Source organism: Folsomia candida, unplaced genomic scaffold, assembly GCF_002217175.1.
Source record: "Folsomia candida strain VU population unplaced genomic scaffold, ASM221717v1 Fcan01_Sc005, whole genome shotgun sequence".
NCBI classification, from domain to species: domain Eukaryota; kingdom Metazoa; phylum Arthropoda; class Collembola; order Entomobryomorpha; family Isotomidae; genus Folsomia; species Folsomia candida.
Genome location: NW_019091197.1, coordinates 5337551 through 5360354, shown reverse-complemented (window position 1 = coordinate 5360354; position 22804 = coordinate 5337551). Strand labels below are relative to the sequence as shown.

The window sequence follows — 22804 nt, the reverse complement described above, 5'->3', positions numbered from 1 at the left end:
TTTCGTTTCGTCCATGAGGTCGTTTCATCAGCTCGTAACTTATCCGGACTAAACCTCAAACGAATTGTTACACTAGTATTAAAAGCCATATATGTGTCTTATCTCATCCTGCCCGTTTGTTACTCAGGTACAAATGTGTGCAAATACCCATGTGTCACAGGTGCCATATAAAAAGTAATTACGAGCTGCATGTATATACGTACTAACTCATTCACCTTCAGGCCAACCTCATCTACTCCAAATTTCTAAAAATGTTCTCATATTTCAAAATCGCTACTTTATCCTTAGTTTTGATACTCGTACACAGTACAATTGGCCAACAATCACAATTGATTCAGTTTTGGAACAGTGCAAATTGTGTTGGAAATCCGTTCGCGAGTTGGACAGCTTCTGCAAATTACACCACACCTCCGCCAGGACTAACACAGCCATTGTATTATAAAGTGAATGGATTGTAAGTATAACACATAGCATACTCATTTTTTCTATAAAGGACAATTTACTAACGATCTCTTTTGTCCAGATGGGAGATCATACCGTGTTTATCACCCACAAACTGTACCGTGCCCTGGATACGTTCCGGTTTTCCTGGTCCCTGTACTCAACTTCTCTTCCCTTATAACTTGACCGACCTTCGGGTCCGGCGGATTGGAGATGCTAACCAAAACGAAAGGAAAATCACGTTCTTTGAGCTGCCAAATTTTCAAGGTCAGTCAATAAGCGTGGTTCCACCGGAAACAAATTTCTCCTCCAGAACGGCACAATCCTATTACTTTACCGGTTTGAATTCGTGGGTTTATAAGAGCAGTCCGGATAATTTTATTTCTGTCTGTTACAACTATTCATTGGATGTGAAGAACGCCGGGTACGGTTTTACGTACTCGGAGGCAACTATCGCCAACATAGGCTATGTAAAATATGGGTGCGATGTACAACAATCGACGACGACGCGTAAACCTGGAAGCAGTGGTGGTGGGATCGTTGGGCCTAACAACGCCGTTTATTATGCTTTCATTTTAGTGTTTGCCTTAATTTGTTTGAAATACTGAGGGTATTCACGCACCCTTGGTAACTACGTAAACAGCATAAAATCCGTAAACTTACAAACGTTTACAAACAGCTTCCCGTGAATTCACTTTCGCAATTATTTTCGTAAAAATTTATCTGATAATTGAAACAAAATGCCGATCATTTCCAGAAAACGGAAATTAATGGAAGAAATTTGTGGAGCTGCATTTATTGATATAATAAATACCACGAACAGTGAAGGCTGTTCCTATAAAAATTTCGAAATTCAACCCTCCTAAATTCTAATCCTAAATCACACTAAATCTTAGCTGAATATATAACTTCTTAGAAATCGGTATGGGTACCCCTTCCTTATTGCCCATCTGGTTATTTTTTGTTCATCTTTGACTTCATATTCGTTCATGAGAAGCTATCACCGTTCCGAATTTCAGCTTTTTGAGACAAGTTATGAAAATCGGTATGGGTCACCCCAACGGGTCCCGGATGTGATTTTTTACCAATTCCACTTCATATTCTTCCATTAGGAGCCTTTAGCAGCCTCTATACCAAATTTCAGCTCGATTGGATGATTTTGAAAAATCGGTATGGGTCACCCCTTCGGGTACCTCCAGATGAAAAATTTTCCAATTTCACTTCATATTCTTTCATTAGGAGCCATTAGCAACCTCTAAGCCAAATTTCTGTATCGAACAAATTAAAAGACGCCTGTGAGCTGCGTAAGTTTACAAAAGTTTGTAAACTGATTTTCCTTGACAATTTTTGTAAAAGTTTGTAAACGTTTGTAAGTTTACGGATTTTACGCTGTTTACGTAGTTACGAAGGAGGGCGTGAATTGCCTCACTAATTTTGTTTTAAAAATGACTTGTCAAAGATGTGTGATCAATTAAATTATTATTTGTATGTACTTACTTAAAAAAATATTTTTATGCGTATGCATATTACATGTAAAAAACAAATAATGCACTGAAATAATGCAATAGTGCTTTTTATTAGAGTTACACATTACAAATGTTAGAAGTAATTAATGTGCATCATTTCCAACTTGATGATCAGAAATCATATAAATATTACGTACGCAAATTCATTTGATTCTGGAATAAATATCATATGTACATATGTACATGAGCATGCGAATGTAATTCATTTAAATCTCTGTATCTACATTATAAGCTGGAAATGTTTGTTGGCAACGGAAGTGAAAGTGATTTTCCGAAACGGAAGTGAAAGTGGAGAAAGTTAAGTTTCGAATGGCGCGATAATTCAAAATAAATTAAATTCAAAAAATTGAATACCAGAAGGTGTGGTACTCTTTGTATGGGCTTATGGGGGTGGTGGTTATATGGTGGTTATCTGAGGGATGGTGGTTATCTGGGGGTGGTGGTTATCTGGTGGGTGGTGGTTATCTGGTGGTGGTGGTTATCTTGGGGTGGTGGTTATCTGGGGGTGGTGGTTATTTTAGGGTGGTGGTTATCTGAGATGGTGGTTATCTAGAGATGATGGTTATGTGGGGAGGTGGTTGTCTGAGGGTTAGTGGTTATCTGAGGCTTAGTGGTTATCTGAGGGATGGTGGTTATCTTGGGGTGGTGGTTATCTGGGTGTGGTGGTTATCTGGGTGTGGTGGTTATCTTGGGGTGGTGGTTATCTGAGGGATGGTGGTTATCTGAGGGATGGTGGTTATCTGAGGGATGGTGGTTATCTGGGGGTGGTGGTTATCTTGGGGTGGTGGTTATCTTGGGGTGGTGGCTATCTGGGTGTGGTGGTTATCTGGGGGTGGTGGTTATCTGGGTGTGGTGGTTATCTTGGGGTGGTGGTTATCTTGGGGTGGTGGTTATCTAAGGGATGATGGTTATCTGAGGGGTGGTGGTTATTTAGGTAAGATAAGTGGGCAGCGAGTAGTACTGTGCCCAAGCCCAGCCCTAGCCCAATCACTCCTTAGAGTGAAGTAGCGAGTAGTACTGTGCCCAAGCCCAGCCCAAGCCCAGCCCTAGCCCAATCACTCCTTAGAGTTATATTGAAAATCACAGAAACTACCCCCGTACAGGAGACGGACTTATACCCTAGGAGACCCTAGGAGTAAGTGGTCACTCCGCTGCGGATTGGAGTAGGAGTAGATTGAGTCGCGAGCACACCGAAATGTCACTCGACTGGATAAAGTGGGAGTAAGGTCCCGTTACATTAATTGAGTACGACACCGCATCGTGGTTCATAGTTTTAAGACGGAGGTTTGGGGTTTTACTTAATACAATTGTACCTCCAATTTAATTTAACAAACACCGTGAATATAGAAAAACAGGGAAATATTCTGACGAAGGCACTAGACAGTCAGAATATTATTTATTTTACTTCGACGTGCTATTGTACTCAGTGAGTCTACATTAACCTCCCACATCGCAGCGAAATAGTCAAGATAACCACCCAAAATAACCACCATTTTACGACCATCCCAACATAACTACCATCAGACATTGAATTTTTTAAATTTAATTTGTTTTTACTTTTTGCGCCATTCGAAACTTGACTTTCTTTACTCTCCCTTGCGTTGCAGATAATTTTCTTTCACTTCCGTTACCGACAGATATTTCCAGCTTATAATTTTCACTCGCCCGGCGGGAGACGGGCTTATACGCTAGTGCTGAATAACTATATTTTAAATTTTAATCTGTATCTTGGCTCTCTAACATACATATTTACATATGTAGGTACTATATGCATTTACATACTTCTTATATGTATATGTATATGTACGTACTTGTATAAGTTGTATATACGTATGTGTTTGAGAGCTGAATTTGGAAATCAAAACATTGAGATGAGATAACGCATATATACATAACTTGTTTGAAAATTGTTTCCAGGGACCCAGGTGGTGTAATCGTATCATACGTAGATCTATATAAATATACTGGTATAACAGTCCCAAAGAATTGTAGAATCATGTCTTGTTACATGCATATTTCACTTTCTCATTCTTTTCTCGTTTGTCGGCTAAAAAATAGTCTGAATCATACGAAAGAAAACCTCGTTTGTCTTTTGTTTTGTCCTAAATCTTGTAATTTTTGTTGTTGGGGAAAGAATGTATGTAGGAAACGGAAACTGGACATGACACAAAATGCTTGCTACATACTTCCTCAAAGCAATAATCGTTCCTTTCAAGTTAACAAGATTTCTCCTCTGGACATACGAAGTTAGTGGAGTTTCTGATTTTTTTAAAGACATTTAACGGTACCAGAGTACCATTTGCAGTTGACTTTTTCAAGGAAAAATGAATTATGGTGGGCTATACCTGTTTACAGATATTTCAAACTTTATTGTTAAACCGAAAATCATATCACAAAGAACCAAGGACCAAGTCTAATGATTAAGCTTGGAGCTTGCTTGGTTGATATTAACGATTAGAGTTTAATCTTATAAAATGCCTCACATTTTCTCTTACTTTGGTATTCTGGTGGAAATACATACATGCGAATTATATACTTGAGAATGCGAATTGGTGGGTGACACCGAATCGACCATAATAGCTCACCAATTTCGCTTTCTCTTCCCTTATACTTAAATATACCGGATCTAACTAAACTGAAGAAATTGACCGATTTATAGGATCCACTTTGTCAAGTTGTTAAACCTGGTGTCTGAAACTATTTACGTTAAAGCCTCGAGTCCAACTTCATAAGTTCAATCGGCTTTTCCTCACGCGCTGCAACGATTTCAAAGGAAACTACGCCCCGATTATGAAACAAATCCAAGTTTTTCCAACTCAACTGACTGATCCATACTCAAGAATTTGGTATCATTCCCTTACACCTTACTGCACGATGGTACAAGTTGTGCAAGCTGATAGATATTGTCACTTTCAGATCAATTCTGGTTCACTCAATTTCAAGGGTTTTTGCATTAAAGTTTATTCAACACTTTTTTAATAGACAACGAATCTCATGAATAGAATTACTAGACAAACTTTTGCCTTTTCTTTCAAGCTGAGACTTTCGGACGATAACATTTTTACGTTGCAAATAAATTTTATTATTTTACCACCCTTCCTTGCATATAATAAATAGCACAGCGTCATGGAATGTCGCATTTGGCTGTCGCTGTGTACGTCTCATGACCATTTTATGTTTGACAAAAGTTTTCATACAGAAAAAAGCTATGATATATATATCTCACAGTTTTCTGGAGTTGATGGCGACTTTCCCAGCCAGACCAACCACTTCTTATTTGTTATTTATGTACATGCATTTTTATGTGAAAGTTGTAAATCTCACGGATCCTCAATTTCTCGGCACAAATGTTTCAAGCAATGCAGATGTCAGTCATCACTAGTTAGAGTGGTTTTCATGGAACACAGGCGTCAAATTATCCACTTACCAATCAGCTACTGTTTTAATTTATAAATACAAATACATGTTATGCACCATAATGTAATGTGCCATCTGTGATGAATCCGTCTTGATCTTGAACCTCTCGTCAAAACCTTGAACTGTGGCCTTGTGCTTATCAAAACTTCCTGTCAAATTCCACATTTCCTGGTAGTTTAATAATTTGTTGGGTTATTCCAAAATAAATAGTGAAATATGCCGAGAGCCAAGTAGCACGGAAATGGGAAAGCAGAACAAGACTTTTTTCATCATTGACTGCTTTGCGTTTCTCTTATGTTGGAAAAGTTGAGGAAATGTTGAATGTGTAAAAAAATTGCAAATGTCCACATCGCTTCACACAATCTTCATCTCATCTCAACGCAATATTCTCAAGTTATCCATCTGTAATGTCATACACGCCATGTTGTATCATGCATATGTATCTAGACGCCAAAGAAAATAGATTGGACGTCAAGATCTGTGAGTGATACAGGCTCATTTATTTCCACTTCCTTTGGATTTGTAAACATTGCTACTTGACTTCAATCAATATGAAGCATGTCAAAATTAATATGAGAGTTGGTTTAATATTTAAATAGGTTAATATTTGGGCTTGGTTGATGATATAATACTTATTTAGCTATGTATCAGTACTAGCACGGCGTCGACTAAAAATCACCTTCAGGAGAAACTAAAAGTTAAAGTAACCAAGTCAATGTCACAATTTTGACATATCGATGACATGCATGGTAATTTTCAAGAAATGCATTATATACTTTTCTCGATTGCATAGGCAAATATTTGCTGTTTAAAAATCGAGGATCGGAATACTAAAGGTGATTTACGTTAAATGGGGCGACTTTGAAGTTCAACAACTCCGAAACTGGTTAGACTTTTGACCCCAAATTTTGAGCATAATAACATGTGACCTAAGGCTATGTGTCTGTACCAAAAATTAACTCCCAAGACAGAAATGACCCCCCCAAAAGACCCCAGAGCAAGAGGGTGTGGAGAACACTTTTTCCAACTCCCAATTGCTGCCTACAAAACTAAAATGTGGCATATATTATGCCCCAGTGTGCAGGGAACTCAAAACAATTAATTTTTTCCCCCAAATACAACTGGCTGTATTTTTGGAGAAAACCTAAAAATAGCCCCCACGCGATTTAAGCGTCATCGGTCTACTTCAAATCCATACCAAACATCGAATTTAAAACTTAGAAAACCAACCAGGTGCCATTATATTAAGAAAGGCCTCCTCTAACTGACAAAATAATAATCATAGAAAAATTTCAAATATGGTGAGTTATATAGTTCCATTTTATCAAAAAGAAAAGTTTCTGAGTTGTTTTGGGCCTGGTATTCAAAGAGGTGAAACTTTTTTTACCCGATTTGAAGTTATTTATGAAAGCTAGATAAATGCCAAAAATTTTGATACCATCGACATCAAATTCTATGAACAATTAACAATTTTAGAGAATTTTAAAATATTCTAAACCTCAAAATTTTGGGTGTTTTGAAAAACATTTTTTCGTGACTTTTTTTTCGGATGTTTGTATCTCAGGCCCTTTTTACACTAGCGACTTGAAATTTTAAACCAACAATGATGAGAATAGGATCTACAAAGGCCTAAAATTTCAAAGCGATATTACATATAGCGCCTAAGTTATTAAGCTTCAAAATCGCCCCATTTAACGTAAATCACCTTTGGTAGACTTTCGTTAATTTAACAGGTTTATAAACCAAATCGATAAGTATGTATATTTGCATATATATGTACATTAGTACACCTAAACATAGAGAGAGCCATGAAAAACTTATGTACATATGTACTTATGTAGATAACATCGGGAGAAGTTTGTTAGTTCATATTTTATGTAACCGAGATCACCTACAAAAAACTCCTCCTCAACACAGACAGCATAAAATTATTGTTGCTTAAAACGTTGCCAACAAGGCACGACAAGACAAATAATAAATCCCGACTGGGGAGAATTATGTACATTTAATTGAAAGTCTGGGGACAAAATGTAATCAACCTGATTTCATGGTTGACAGGAATTTACAAACCCGTATTTATTTTTTGTGAGAAACCAAGCCGATTCCAATGCATTCCTCGGTGACTTTTTCTCTAAATTCTCCATGTGAAAACTCCTAAAACTCCTACAAAATCTCATTATGTTCTCCGAAAATTCGGGGTTATCCTGTAATACAAGCACACGTAGACCAACATTAGGCACTGGATATTTATGCAATATCCAAGATTAATAGTAAATCCACAGAGTTTTATCATAATTGAAGTGGTTGGCATTTTCGAACAAATTTAAATTATGGAAAAGTATACTTTTCTCTTCGTTTGATGAACTGGCTCATCCCTTTGTATGTCGCCAATAGTTTTTCAATCCTGCTTTTTCCTTCTTCGAATCCCTTTGTCAATCCGACATGTTTCACAATGTCAGCACCATTAGAGAAAGTATTTCCTCATGTCCACTGTCAGTCGGGGAAAGTTTTTCTATACTTAAAAATCCCGCAGCGTGGGCAATATAAGTATAAGTACGTCTCCCTGAGAATATTATTTGGACCAATTCACCAGAGATGTTTTTCCTGAGGTACGAGGTGTCACAAAATTCTGGCTGAAATTGGGTGACATGACGTCTAACATGCAAGCCAGGAGAAAACTTTCTCCCGAAAGGAAAGCCAAACAAGTTTTGCAATACGTATAAAAGGATGCCGCTGGAGAATTCCGTGGTTTACGCAACTTTGACTGATTTTGGTCGTGTTACAGTCCTGAAAAGCGCAATTTGACCGACATTGTGTGTACAGTAATACCTTTCTTTTCTCGAACTACTTAAATCCACTTTTCCCCTCGCTACACAACAACATATAAAAATTTAACCTCTTAAAATCCTGACAGCGTATCCATTCTCATAAATCAAATTCCAAACACCGCACTCGAATTGAAATGCATCCACACATGTATGCGCACACGTGGCCAGACTACTTTTCAAATCTCTCAATCCCATCTCTCCAAGAGAGATTATCGAAGCGGAACGCAATTTGGTTGGGTGTTAAAGAGTACGAGGCGACGTGTGTGTAATGTCACATTTATCATGTTCACCTGACATTTGTCGCCATGAAGGAAACAGGCGAATAGTCGCACGAGTGCATGGAAATGTGAAATCAAGAACGGAGGTTTCACCCACGTTAGAATCCATTCGGTATAAAGTTACTCAAAGTGAATTAAGTTATATAAGAATGTAATTGAGATTCTGCATAGTTAAACTTTGTTTTGAACCAGCAAACGGTGTAATGTTGCACATAATAATTTTGGGGTTTGGTGAAGGAATGCCTAATTAATATGAAACCATCGTCTCAGTGCGTATAAACTTTATTAATGGTTATGTATATGTAGATACCCAGATAAATTGACGTCTTCCTGCCTATAATTTAAATTTAGTCCACTGGGAATAAATTAATTGGAGCAAGTGTTTCCTTTGCCATGCAACTCATAACATTCTTTACTTTTAAATTTTCACTCAATTGTCAAACATTATCGTGATAATGCATTTCGCTTGTGTGCAGTCCGTCACGTGCATTAAACCAACAAAGAAAAATTTCCTGTGAATTTTCCTCATAATCAAATATGACTTGAAATGGTTGGGTAAGTTATTAATGAGCGTCAGTCAACCACCATCAATTCAATACCACACGACATCACCACCTCTGTGAACTGACACATGGCCCAACTCCAAAATTTGTGGTTCGAGAAAAACATATTTAATGTAGTGGTCTATTTTAATGATCTTAAAGACTATAATTTAAAAATATGCATGTAAACTGCGTCGAAAGAAATGTAACGTCTCGCTATGTAAATTAAATTATCAACGTACATACAAAATTTAACATGAGTATTCTTTATTCAATTAAAAATCATGTCAGTTAACAGTTTCACGAGTAAAATGTTGTCTCGAGGTCAATCCCAATAAGAGTCAAATTTTAATCACAATACAAAATTATAAAAACAAACTGTTTAAACGTTAGATTAGTTTAATACTTGAAATCAGAAATGTGAATTCGTAATGATGTAATAAAATATGTTTTATTGGATTCACACAAGTATTTTTTTAGTACATAAATTCGTACATTTCGTGAATTCTTTCAAACCATTTGAGATATGGCAGAGTTAGATCGTTTGTGTTTCTTATGAGACGATACTAACATTGTAAATAAGTTGTCCCAATCGTTTAGAAGCTCCAAATTCTTGATGATCCTAATAATTCGTATCTTTTAAACCTGAACCTCTTCTGCTTCCCCAGTCTCCGGATTGGAGTAGTTGGTCTTTTTCAGCGACAACGGCCTGACAACTTCGTTCACCATCTCGTTGGGATGTCTAATGACCACCATTGTCTGCAGTGGAATGACAATCCAACTTTCTCTTTAGTTTCAAGCCATGGCAAATTTTTGAGCAATCGAATCAAGTGGCATGATCAGCAGCACAGCACAGACAGGGATCATCCGCGACGAGGACGGCACACAGAACATGGACAAAAATAATCATAATGGGAGAATTCAATTTTTTGCAAAACATATCGGATGTCATTGTTACCGTTGCTAGGAAATTAATCACAAACAAAAACTAATGAATTTGAGAGAGAGATGTGGAGGGTTAGACAAAGCTTAAAAGCAGTTGTACATAAGGCGAAGCGAGAAAATTAACAAGCGGATTATGTACGAGCTCTGTTGGCGATTATTTATCCGAGAGGCTTAAGTACTATGCTATTCAGTGGCCGCGGAAGCCGTGGGGACATTGGGACATTAATACTGTAGGATAGGGGAGCGCGGGGTTTATATAACATGGGCAGATCATCCGATAACCGTCGGGACATTGTCCCTCTGCCCCCACCCTTCCGCGTCCATTGGTCTACCCTATCGAGTAATATGATGAGAAGAGATCAAGTCAGTGTAATGATGATGATGCATGGAAATAATCCATTACTGTACATTTTTAAGGGATTATGTAGTCAAGCGACGAAATGCGATCTTGTCCCCATGCTTTATTTTACCATTCTTCTTCCCAGAAGGGAGGACCACTCCCTCATTACCCACTTCGCCAGTGGCTATAAGGAATTAATTTCCCTATCGTGATTACAATACCAAGAATAAATTAAGTTTCCCGTGACGGAAAGGGAAACAGAGTCAGAAACAAGTTTTGTTTTATCTTTCTCCAAGTAATCGCATTGCATCGCATCCGAGAATGAAAAGCAGCGTAGGACGACTTTCTCCCTTCAAATTAGTCTCATTCGCCCTCAGCTTGTGTCCATGTTCACTTACAACTCAACTTCTCGCCTCTCTTTGTGGCTGGTTGGGTAAGTAAGCTCATCCTCAGTCGGTCGGTCGGTGTACATAAGCGGAAAGTATGAGCCATGTGTTATCTTCTTCACTTCTTAGTTCGTGGAAACTTTCACCACTAAGTATTTCCTGACAGGGGAGACTAAATGGGGAAGAAATACGGCTGAACTGAGGTAACCTTTTCCACCAGGGCGAACTATCTACTTATGACACATGGACTTCAGTCCGGTTAGGTTAATGTGTGCGTGGGATGGGTCGAAATTGGCAATTATGTTCGAATTGATGAATTTTATTTATCCAGCCAATGATACTTTATCATTAAAGGAGACTTGTTATTGACACTTTTAAGTGTTTTACCAGCACAGAGACATATTTTCTCCCAGAATGCTTCAGATAGAAGCCGTTTCTTTCATCTTCTCAGAATACGATGGACTTCCTGCTTTGCCTCTGCCATTAGTTGAGTAAATACTCGGACTTTGTTTGTGGTCCATACTTTCAGTTCAGTTTGTTTAATGTTGACCAACATAAGAGAAAATTGCAAACGTACACATACCAAGCAAAGCTCGACACACAATTTTAGCCATGTTATGATGGGAAATTGCAAGCCATAACGAATTAAAATAATAATGTAACATCAAAATAAGCATATGTACCGTTGTGGTCCTGCCATACGAGTAATCACCGGCTCGACTGACTTTGTCGGGATGAGCAAATTTCCTCCTCAAGGCTGCAATTACTTCACTGTTGCAGAAACAAAATAGCAGCGACACTGCTAACCCCTAAATATAATAATGACACATATTAGCGGGATGGATTTGGGAGAGAAAATAATGTCTGCTATTAATGTTCAAGGTCTGTGGCAGAGAAAGCATCAAATTTGGGTAATTTGTCATGCAGTCATAATCGGATAATCACGGGAAAACTGCTCCACACACCAAATTATTGCCATAATGGAACTGACGTTGAGTTAGGTAATGATACCCAATTAAATTAGCAAGTTTTCTCGATGGATAAAGTTGGATCATGAAATTGAATACGTTACACAATCAAAAGTATTAGCAAACCTGTAGAGACGATGAGATTGCAGCAATGTACTCGTAGTAAATGGCCCAATCCGACTCTGGATCTCTATTTGAGTACAATTAATCATAATTTTGCTCAATCAATTTATTAACTCGTCATGATTAACTCACGGTTTGAACGGAGTCAGGAAGTAGTTAATTCCAAGCAGCGGGATCAAGATGAGCGACGCCTTGGCTGCCTGTTTAATTGTTAACCATACAGTTCGACGGAATTTGTGGTTGGAATCCGCTCCACAACTCAGGCAACAAGGTCCCAGGAGAGAACAACCCTTCGTCGTGACTACAATAAAGTCTCCATCCTCATCTTCGCAAAGATCACCTTCCTTTTCAACACGGGTAGGCATTAAATATCGTTATTGGATTCTACGATGGAGAGGAGATGAGAATAATGACTAGCAAAGCGACTTTCACCAAAAGATGAGTAGATTTGATATCCGAAAACTCGAATAGATTGGAAGGATCAAGATTTTATAGATTTTGTCACCATATTTCGAGCTCCTGAGAAACCTTGTTGCATAAGTTGTAAGCAGTGACAGATCCCAAAACCACTTAACCTCCACCGCGCACACCACAAAAGCCCTCAAAACTGTCGCAATGTATTAATTACCTTGCGTAACGAAGCCGTATTTTCGGCCACGGAGGATTCTCTTCGATTATTGGTCGACAAGGTCCTTCGATTGGCGTTAAGCTTGATGAGGAGGACGCGGAGAATGTTGATGAGGAAGGCGAGGCTCACGATGAGACAGATGCAAACGGGGACGGAGAGGAACAGCGTCCACTTGGACTCGTTGATCCAGCAGCTGCAAACGAACAAGCAGACAAAGAATGCCTTGTTAAGCTTTGTGGGAAAGTTGGATGTGAAATTTGAGGTGGCAGCTCGATGGCTTAATTGGATTAATTAGATGTGAAATTATATAAAAAGTTTGCTAGTGTGGGTGATGAGATAATAAATGAGGTTGAATTTTAGTTTCGCTGTGTTGCATCCGTTGGGATTTCACATGAAAGGTTTAGTAGCATCCGCAAGAATACTTTTGAGCTTAAATCGACCAAAAACCTCGACATGCTTTAGCACTTTGCTTTGCATAAGTCGACCGATCTAAAAATATTATTGCTTTTCACGTTGAAAATCGGCTCAATAAATAATGCACCTACATAAAAAAGTGAAATCCATAAACTAAACACTTCCCCCCATTTCACTGACTTGAGTATTAAACATTTCTCAGACCAAGAAACTTAATCTCTCGGTTTAGCCTTCCATTTGTCTTACGCTGCTCGTGCTTATCCGCAAATGCTATGCAAAAACTGCAGATGTGCGTTGAAATTTAGAAATCCTCCGACTGACTTAAACCATCCCAACAACATTGACATTGATTAACGACGAATCGATCCGCATAGAAATACGAGTGCAGTCTTTCTCATCGTATCATTGCCCTTTTCAATGAAATTTGTCTTATCTCGCACTTATTTTACTTTCAATCTGCTCACACTTCCTACTTATTCACATTTTTTTTAAATTCTAAGCTGAAATTTATCCAAATTATCAAAAGTTTTTAGGTAAAACTGAGCAATAAACTTTGTGAAAGAAATGAAAGTTTTTTCTTTGAAAGTGTGAATGTTTTTTTCATGAAAAACTATCTCCTGCATAAGAACATAGATGGTAAAAGCTATTCGCTGCTGATTCTAATGACTGTAGTGTAAACTGCACGAATTTTGAGAAAGCGGAGCACAAAATACATACGATTCGTCCAAAGAAGGAATGAATGTTACAGCTCTTCCACGGTACTTAACTTTCTCTCAAGTTTCCAAATAAATCATGAAATGTGTTTCATTCTTCGCCAAATGTGGGAGGGCCACCGGTTTTGTTTATGTGCTGGCTTTTAATTATTGCCACACGCTCCCACATTCGAAGTGCAATCACCACGCACGAATTCATGGGATAAATCATTGTAGAATTTCTGCTGAAATGTTGAAGCACTTAAATTCATATGTACATATTTAAATACGTACTCTTTTTGTTCGTTGTGGTCCTCGTCCCTGGAGCGAAAGACGGCGTAGAGCGTGAGTGGAATGGACGGTCCGACCCATCCGAACGCGTAAAAGCCTTTCATCATGGTGGACTCTGCCCTGGTGAAAGCATACACGAGCAGAGTGTGCAGGAAAAAGCCCTCCACGAACATCCAGAAGTAGTTGGCCACGAGAAAGTAGTGGACAAAGAGGTGGAGAAAGGCGCACCCCATCTGAAATTGTAGTTTCATAACAGTAGTTGCAGTTGCATAACTCAATTAAGCGGATATATTAAAAGATAAGTTTGTGGAATCGTATATTAATTTCAAACCTGATTTAGTTCGTTTACGGGTTTTGACTCGTTTACGACGAACCTGTACCAAATGAGCCAGAGAGAGTTGTTCATGATGAAGGAGAAGAAGAGATGCTTGTGAATACGGACTCGAGTGCATTGCAGTGAGCTAAAAATATGACAATAATATAGTTCGCATATTGCTTGTTGAAGAGTTTAATGAATAAGTTACCGAAATGAGAAGAAAATGATGAGAGATATGACGAGAGCACACAGAGAGACGAGATAACCAACCTCGTATATTGTCACCACGTTTTTGTAACGCTGTAAAGAGTAGAAAGTTATGTACAAATATGCATGGCAAGCAAAATTGTAGGTTATACATTTACTATTCAATATTAGAAATATGTAAATATGTTAAAAATCGCGTCATGTGCACCTGAGTTGTAATTATGTCACAAATTCCCGCAATATGAACAATTAAAAGCCAAGATATGCATATGTATGTAGGCACATATGTATGTATGTACCATCTTTCATTGTCACTCAGTAATTGACAATAATAAATGATCCGGAAAATATATGCTTTTCTTCGAGTCCCTGAACAACTACTTACTCGGAATCAGGATTCGTAGCCAGCCAATTCTGACAGTTGGCAAATCAATCAAGTCAAACTTTTTTTTTGTAAATGCATGTTGAAGATACATATTTTGTGGGAGTTGGGCTTGATTTCATAGCATACAAATCATGTTATTGTTGGCGTGTACATATGCACATAGAGCTTTAGGTATATTTCTTCACATTACATAAATTCAAATAGAATTGAAAAACTGATCAAGTGATCATTCATACGTTGCATTCATCTTCAAGATGAAAAGACCCGCAGGATTTTTATATTTATTTCAGAGTCGGAAAGTATTCACAGAGCTTTTAGTTCTATACTTTATAAAACTATGGGAAGCCATTACGTAAGTTGTGATTGAAATCATATGGGTTCTCCTGAAGATCTGTTTAATTTAATCAATGAACCTTCTTGTTAGCAATAATTGAAGAAAACCACGTTGTGCTTTTAGCTTGTTCCAAGAAAACCTAATTTTAGATACTGAACAACCAGCAACCCTTGCATCTTACCGAATAATTCGCTAAACAACTTGCCGCATTTATTCTGTCCAATTACGCGTTTCTATCTCAGGAGACATCTTATGAAATGCGTGGTTTCATTTGAGTGGGTGGAAAGTTGGCAAGCTGAGACATATGCACATAATTATGTTAGGTAAACCTATGGATTTTCCAATTTTCTCAAATAACGAATGTATGTATCTTTTGGTAATAAATAATTGTCAACCTGACCACAAGAGTTGGAAAAGACCATTTCAAAATTGTCGTTCGACCCATTTCAACTCTCTACGCACTCTGTAAATATGTATTTTAAGACAGCAAAAAGCGTATCCGAGATATTGGGAAATACAATCTTCCATAAAATTATGTCAAAGCTTTCTCGAATAAAATATTCAGAAGGAATACTTTCCCTTAAAGTGGGTGGAAATAAATAATTTACGGAATGAAGCAGGAACGTATTAAAAAATATTTACATTTCAGCGTATGTAGATATATGTACATAGACCAAGCCAGTCATTTTTCATCTCGTGTACTTGCATAAATACTTTCAAAGACTAGTGAGGGTTTCCTAACCTATCTAAATACGAGTATATGTATTTTACAAACATCATTATATTGCGTCACGCTAACAAACAACTTATGATTTATTTTAAATATTTTGTGACTTGTATATTTGACCTCCAATTTGCGCCAAATGTCAATTTTCCTGACAATTTTTCAAAATTTGTTGCGTTAGGATCGCCTTATTTCACCCCTCAAAACAAGAATTTCATCCGTATGGATCCTATATAATTCCAGTTTGATGTGTAAATATGGTGAATGTACGGAATATCAAGGTCTTACGACAATTGCGAATATTTTCATAGCGACCCCACCCGAAACCACTTGACCTTCTGTCTTCTCCAAAGCTTAGGAACTTAATCTTTACATACAAATTGTGTCCCAAATTTACAGTCAATCGGTTCAACCGTTTATCCGGGCGCAGACAGATTGACGGACACGACTGGCTCAGATTATGTACATAAGAATTAAACGTGTCGTGACCTGCTCCTAACGCTTGACGGCTTGACAGACAAAATATTAACAAATTTAACAGACTCACTCTATGCCAAGGACTCAAATCTCAAAACAAAAGAAGGAAACATTAAACCATTAAAAATTGACACAAAACAGACATCTTTCCTTCCAAATAAATATATTATGCTTATGTTTTGTAGCGAATTAAGTACATTCTATTCGTCCACATAATCTCTTTTTCAAGCCAAATCTACTCTATTCAACCAAAGCGGAAAAACGCTCATAAAATATTACTCTATTTCTCTTCTACAATTCATCATTGTTAAAGCGGTAATAGATACATGGGGCAGCCATGGACGCAAAACTTATAACTTAAAATTATGACGTATAACTTAACTTATAATTATAAATATACGTCTCCTTATGGCGTTTCTATGACTTATAACTTATAAAATACGTCATACGTCATAATTTTAGGTTATAAGTTATATGTCCATGGCTGCCACATGTATCTAATATGTACAATGCTAAAAAATTTACGAGATTTTTAGACGCGAGATCACACGAAAATCTTTTAGGTATCCTTCACAAAACGAATTTCAAATCTCAAGAGCTTGCAGCAGCAGCACTCTAATTTTACGGCCACAGAGGTTTGGTTACATTATTTGATTAGAGTAAGTGAAATACAAAATCAGTCGGGCAAAGAATGAGAAGAATGCAATGTTCAAAATTCCGAGAAAATTTGTGTCAGAAAATACTTTACTTTGTCACTGAGGATGAAATAGAAGAAGGGAAAGTTATTATGGAGAGAAATTCTTCCCTTTCACAAGATTTATGTACAGTTAAGCTTTTCTCGAGTCAAATGTTTATAAGTAGCTGCATGTGAACAAAAAACGTGTACAAACAATGATGTCTCTATCGTTTCGTAAGCTGCTTATTGTCAATAACTTCATTGAACTCGAAGCAGGAAAGCATGTACTTTCCCGGACTGTGAGCGTGGTCTTACAGATAGATAAATATAAATATTTAGTATTTCCTAATTTTTAGTACATACCTGATATTCTGCATAGTTGACGCAGCTAGAGGAAGATATAGCAAAACCATATAGCTTGTACCTAAAATGTTAATAATAATCTCACAATTTCTTACTTTGTGTAATTGGACCATGTAACATTGGACTCTGGATGGCGAAACCAAGATCCGTCCTCCAGGCACTCTTTGTGGGCTTGTACTGCAAAAATACAACAGAAATGTTGGGTTTCATTCTCGTTTCGATTTCGACATTGAATTTACATTTTCCTTAATTCACTCTTGATTCTCTCCTATAGTTTCTATTTGGAATCTATTGCATACTTAAACGAGTTGATTAACTTTTCTACGAATTCTACAAAAAAAGTAATTTGAAATCTTAATCCTACAATTTCTGAATCGATTCTAGAATTGAGAGTCGTTTAGTAAGTTACACAGCGTATAGATATTTAACAGCAGTGTTCTTATGCAAATCACTCGATCCAACTCAACCTCAGCAGTTCATTCCATCTTCTAATCCAGTTCTTGAGTCCCAATAGAATTGAATTAAGTATACAAGTTGTATGGCTCGAAGACAAGAATAAATCACAGGAACATACATAAACATTCCCAAATAGTAAGCCCTCGAAACGACAGACTAGCAGATTTCTCGCAGAAATAAGAAATATGTATATCTTAGGATTCAATATTGCGATTTTATGCAATGATGACGTTCAGAATCCATTTTGGGGAAACATGAGATTTTAAATGACATCAAGAAGATTTCACGGTATCGCTTCCTCAAACAGAACAATATACTTAATTCCACAATGTGGAATCCAATAGACTACGTGTTACTAGTCTCCGTTCAACCCACTACTGCAACAACTATCTAGACAAAACATAAGTAAGTACAAGTTTCCAAATCTAATAATTCCATAGAGCACTTTCCATTAAGCCAGATTCACTTTAGCAGAATGCATAGTCGATCCATGAAATTCTTCCTGGGCCAAATGGCAAATTAATTCAGTGGTTAATTAACCAAAGTGATATGACATTCTGTTACTGCTGCTGCACATTCATTTCCATATCATATTCACTTGTGAATGACGACCTATAGGTATTCCGTAATTGTTCCACGCCACTGACCGATTCAGTGCTTACCTTTCGGGTGAATTTCTGTACCTCATTATTTCCAAAAAAGTTTGGTTACGAGACGCACATTGCGTGCATTCCTCCCGATCGTTAATAAAAAACTGGAAGAATTTTAATTGTCAAACTTTTCCCATTTGTAATACACAACTTTTTTGCTTGAAGTATATTACATTTCTGGATTCTTAAATTCACGTTGGAATGAGCATACAAGTGTGAAGGTGCTTGGCTGCATTCTTAGATACATGCACATATGTATATATTCAGATGCAACAAACAAAGTACTTACTGATTTGCACGTAGATCAATGAAATCAAGGCTACAAAGGGTACAATTTGTCCTAATAGACACTCAATTAAATAACGGCTAATTAAAGTGTAATTAAACAACTTTTCGCTTTTAATTACGAAGCATCAATCATCCTTCATCTTCGCCTCATGAATAATACTCGTGCGTTGTACACAATATGTGATCAATCTGCTAGACACTCCTTCTCTTTGACTTGCTTTGTGCATGACATAAACTCAAAAGTCAACACGTGCAAATTCTCATGAAATATTTAATAATCTCGTCAATGCAGTGCAAGTTCCTTTTATGTGAGCAACGCACAAAGGTGTAAAGAAGTTTAAAGAACTCTGCTCATCCGAATTGGGCCCTTAAACAGACTCCTTAATTAAAATGGATCACACCCTTTCCGCACGCAGACACCTCTTTCACTCATTTAGCTTAATGTTCCCCACAGGCTTTTCTCTGACTTTTACTTCTACTCTAAAGTCCGCATTGTGCCAGTTTCGGGTTGCTTTTGGCTGTTTTTATTTAGTTTCCGAATCGCAAATTTTGCAATACACAAGAAGGTGCAGTTCAAACGAGATTGGAATAATAATTCGTACATAGTTTTAATTAAGTTAAAAGCTGGACCATATCCCAAAAATCATCCAAAAATCGGGGGTCAACATTCAAGTTGCACAACATAGCAATTTATTATCTGGAACGACCCATCATCGACCCATCATTTGAAATTGTACCATTTGCTTATATTCATTCGAATCTTATATGTAAAACAAGCACGTTATTTTCTACAGTACAATAAAGTTAAATAATGCATTGTTGACTGTCCTAGAGTATGCACGACTTCTTTGTTTTTACATCAAAAGCCATCTTCACCTTGTAAAATTTTCAAATTGAATTGCTATTACTTTGTGTTTTACTCTTTGATGTGCATTTCTGAATTCTTCCATCGCCACCAAAGAACAGAACAGGAAGATAAACGTCTCCATTTACACTAGCCGAATTTTATGTGGGACATTTATCCTGAAAAGAAGACAAGAAAATGTGCTCACAGTTCGGATCAAACCCTGAGATAAACCAGGGACAAGGGGCGAATGCAGTTACACCTGTCGGGGTCTCATTCCAACATGACCAGCCATCAAACGTTCTGGGGCAGTAGGTCCCTGTTACAACCACAAAGTTCGCAAATTATAATTTGCACAAAATAGAAGGCATTTCCACAGGCATGCAAAAATCGGCATCTTGTCTATTGTATCAAACTATAAATAGATTGATTGATATCAAATGCCGGAAGAAATCCGACACGCTCCATCACATCATTAAATTCAATTTCCGGCATTTCTCGGATGTTTATGCATCACCTGAAGCGTTGTTGTAAGATGTCAACTCATTCGTGACATTGCACGCGTATTCCGCAGCAGCGATGTGAAGTTGGGCTGCACCTGTTTAGTCAATGTCAATGTAAGTATTTTCGTGGTGAAAACCAATGTCAGGTTGAAAAATTATTTACGTTCGAAATCATCCGCAGCAGCTTCAGCAGCAGCCGTGTCCAGAAGTTCGGTAAAGTTGAGATTGTGCCCGATTTCTAGTGAGGAACGGGTGGAAAGATCCATCATTTCTTATTCAGAGAAGTTGCTCATTCCTTTTCTTTTGGTTTCAAACCTGCAAATAAATATGACTTGTTTATTCTTTTTGTGCTGCAGATTTCTCGAGGTGTATTGCTTTGCCGTTTTGTATTTGCACAACTTCATGTTCATTTAATTAAAATCGTATTTCTAAGTAACTAATTAACACAATATACAAAGACCTTTACATATGTGTTAAATTACAAATTAAAACCATTTTCATTCGTCATTTCATCACCAACAGGAAACTTTAAGAGATTTGATCTGAATATTATCAACTTGACCTTTTAAATGAATATGTAGCATGTGGTCTAGTTTTTGCATATTACTCATCATACATATTTGCATATTACGCTTGAATAAGAAGAGATTGACTTTAAAAAGTAAACTAACAAAGTTTAAATTACCGGCCCTACGTAGACACATGATAACTACATATGAATGTGTTTATCTACTTGTTCGTAGTTGGTAACAAATTAAAGTATCTATGTTGTGGCTTTACATTATGGTGGTTTCGTTGGTTGGCAGCCAAATATTTAGAATGTGTGCAAAGCACGTACTTCAAAGACAATTAGCACTGTTGTGTCTATGCGTCATTAACGTCTTGCCGGGTTATTGCGCTTATTTGCTGAAATTTGTTTACAAAACAAAATCCAAGAAGAATGCAGAGTTATTCGAATGGAATATTTGGAAAAGTAAATTTATATTTCCTATTTCCATTTTTGAAGTAATTCCGCATACAGTGTGTTACACACTGTGTGTAGCCCTTAATGCATGCTACATATTTTCACTACTTTCATGTGTATATAATCTCAAATATTTATGCGTCTGTGTATTTTGATAATCCCCTCCTCGTATTATGACAGAATTTCCACCCACTCCTGATACATATTCGGCATCTCAATTTTCATATCTAAATTTGTTGTTTTCAACAAAACGTGAGCATATTTATTTATGCAAAGGTTAAATAAACAGGCTGATGAAATAGAATAGCTTTGATTAACCTTTTACCACCCAGTAATCCATAATATACAGAAATACACCCACGAGTAATTTCCATTTCCACCCAAAATCCATAATACCAAAGCATGTTGACTTGAAATCATTGTTTCATACTGCTTTCAATACTTCACTTATTAAGTAGGCAAAGACCCCGACCGAACACTGATAATATTTTATTCATGTCCTGCCCTTTTTCTGTTTACTCTGATATTGTTATCGTATCGTCATCAGTATTAAAGTAATCATGAAACTTTAACATCCGAAGTTTGTGATAGGCGAAGGCAGTAATTAACTTTAAATGTGCTTGGTTGGCTTTCAGACCAGTGCACCCTTCAAACTCCGCGTCAGAGGTAGTCAACAACAAAATAATTTAGCTACATATTTCTAATAACACGGAATTAAACCGTATCTTTCTACACGGACAAAACACAGTCCATAAATAGACACCTTATTGTTCGTCAATAAAAGATGAGCTAAGTGGGCCAATAACGTCATTATTTTGGAGAGATATTTACGACACAATAAATATGAGCAGGATTCGATATACTTACCCGAATTGAAAGCAATAAGGTGGTGACGATCAAAATCCGACCAATGTGCACTGAAGAAATATCATGAAATATGCACTTGCTTTCACCCAGGAAATTCACAAAATTGTGTGAAAATGTAAACTTTGCAAAAGTACATAAATTATCGAAATGTACATGTATTTAACTTAACACACTTTGGTAAAATTTTGTGCGTAAGTAAATCCGGTTTTTATCCAGTCTCAATTTTATCCGTTGAGTATTCGAGGAGTTAAGTAGTGAGACGAGAGAGAGAGAGAGGAAAGTGAGACGACTTGTTGACTCGGGTTTGACTTGGACACGACTGGAATAGTTGAGCCAAGTTTTTGCACATTTTATGCGTCCTTCGTACTTTGTTGACGAGACGATACTTGGGCTTGTTTGAGGAAAGAAAAAGTGGTTTTAATGCTGTTTATCTAGATTTCGTAGAATATTTTTTTATATATATATCAAATCTCTCTACATTCTCCTAAACTTGTGTCCATTTTGCATGTATATATGTATTTACTTTATGTAAGTATCCTGTCATATGTACAGTGTTCACCCAGTACAATGATTTATTCCTCTCGGTCTGCCTCATTTTAGTGACATTTTTTTATGAATGCTGAAGTTATCGGCATTATTTCGAGCAATGGCACACACACTGTGCAAATATGTGTATAAAAATCGTCTGGATGTCCACTTTTTGCTTGGATTCAGTACTATTTTTCAATGGTGTAGTCAATGAGACAGAAATTGATGATTGTTGGTGTTGTCAGTTCATTTACTTACTTGTCCAATGTCCGCCCCTCTTCACACCTCTTCATTGTTTGCAGAGACGTGTGTGTAGTTTTGATGACCGTGTGATTTTTTCAGAGGACAATTCCATGTACTCACCAACTAACGAATCATGGGAAACTCACTCCAATTCGATCGG

General features: G+C 37.2%; 2 protein-coding genes across 4 annotated transcripts; one reads left to right on the top strand and one right to left on the bottom strand.

The window, feature by feature from the left end:
- The first annotated feature begins 87 nt into the window (after positions 1–87).
- LOC110850048 lies at positions 88–1519 on the top strand. The gene is made up of 2 exons (XM_022097530.2): positions 88–454; positions 524–1519. The coding sequence occupies exons 1-2, from the start codon at positions 252–254 to the stop codon at positions 1047–1049; spliced, it is 729 nt and encodes a 242-aa protein (XP_021953222.1). The 5' UTR covers positions 88–251; the 3' UTR covers positions 1050–1519.
- A 7742-nt stretch (positions 1520–9261) lies between these two features.
- Positions 9262–22193, bottom strand: LOC110850046 (calcitonin gene-related peptide type 1 receptor). Of its 3 annotated transcripts, none has more exons than XM_022097528.2 (14): positions 21874–22193; positions 20206–20357; positions 20057–20137; positions 19748–19858; positions 17397–17478; positions 17302–17326; positions 14344–14435; positions 14151–14280; positions 13823–14052; positions 12423–12615; positions 11927–12138; positions 11798–11861; positions 11387–11512; positions 9262–9819 (listed from the first exon to the last, which is right to left on the bottom strand). In XM_022097528.2, the coding sequence occupies exons 2-14, from the start codon at positions 20309–20311 to the stop codon at positions 9775–9777; spliced, it is 1497 nt and encodes a 498-aa protein (XP_021953220.1). In that variant the 5' UTR covers positions 20312–20357; positions 21874–22193; the 3' UTR covers positions 9262–9774. The 3 variants fall into 3 exon arrangements, with proteins under 3 accessions (XP_021953220.1, XP_021953219.1, XP_021953221.1); XM_022097527.2 differs by having other exon boundaries at positions 9262–9791; XM_022097529.2 differs by having other exon boundaries at positions 9262–9791; positions 11927–11994.
- Positions 22194–22804: the final 611 nt, after the last annotated feature.

Bases quoted from the DNA above. Each gene is read 5' to 3' on its own strand.
- LOC110850046 (XM_022097527.2), bottom strand. From the start codon at position 20,311: ATGATGGATCTTTCCACCCGTTCCTCACTAGAAATCGGGCACAATCTC. The intron at 17,327-17,396 runs GTAAGAAATTGT...ATCTTCCTCTAG, and splicing joins ACATGGTCCAATTACACAAA to CTGCGTCAACTATGCAGAAT. The intron at 9,792-11,386 runs GTACATATGCTT...ATTCCACTGCAG, and splicing joins CGTATGGCAGGACCACAACG to ACAATGGTGGTCATTAGACA.
- LOC110850048 (XM_022097530.2), top strand. From the start codon at position 252: ATGTTCTCATATTTCAAAATCGCTACTTTATCCTTAGTTTTGATACTC. The intron at 455-523 runs GTAAGTATAACA...TCTTTTGTCCAG, and splicing joins TATTATAAAGTGAATGGATT to ATGGGAGATCATACCGTGTT.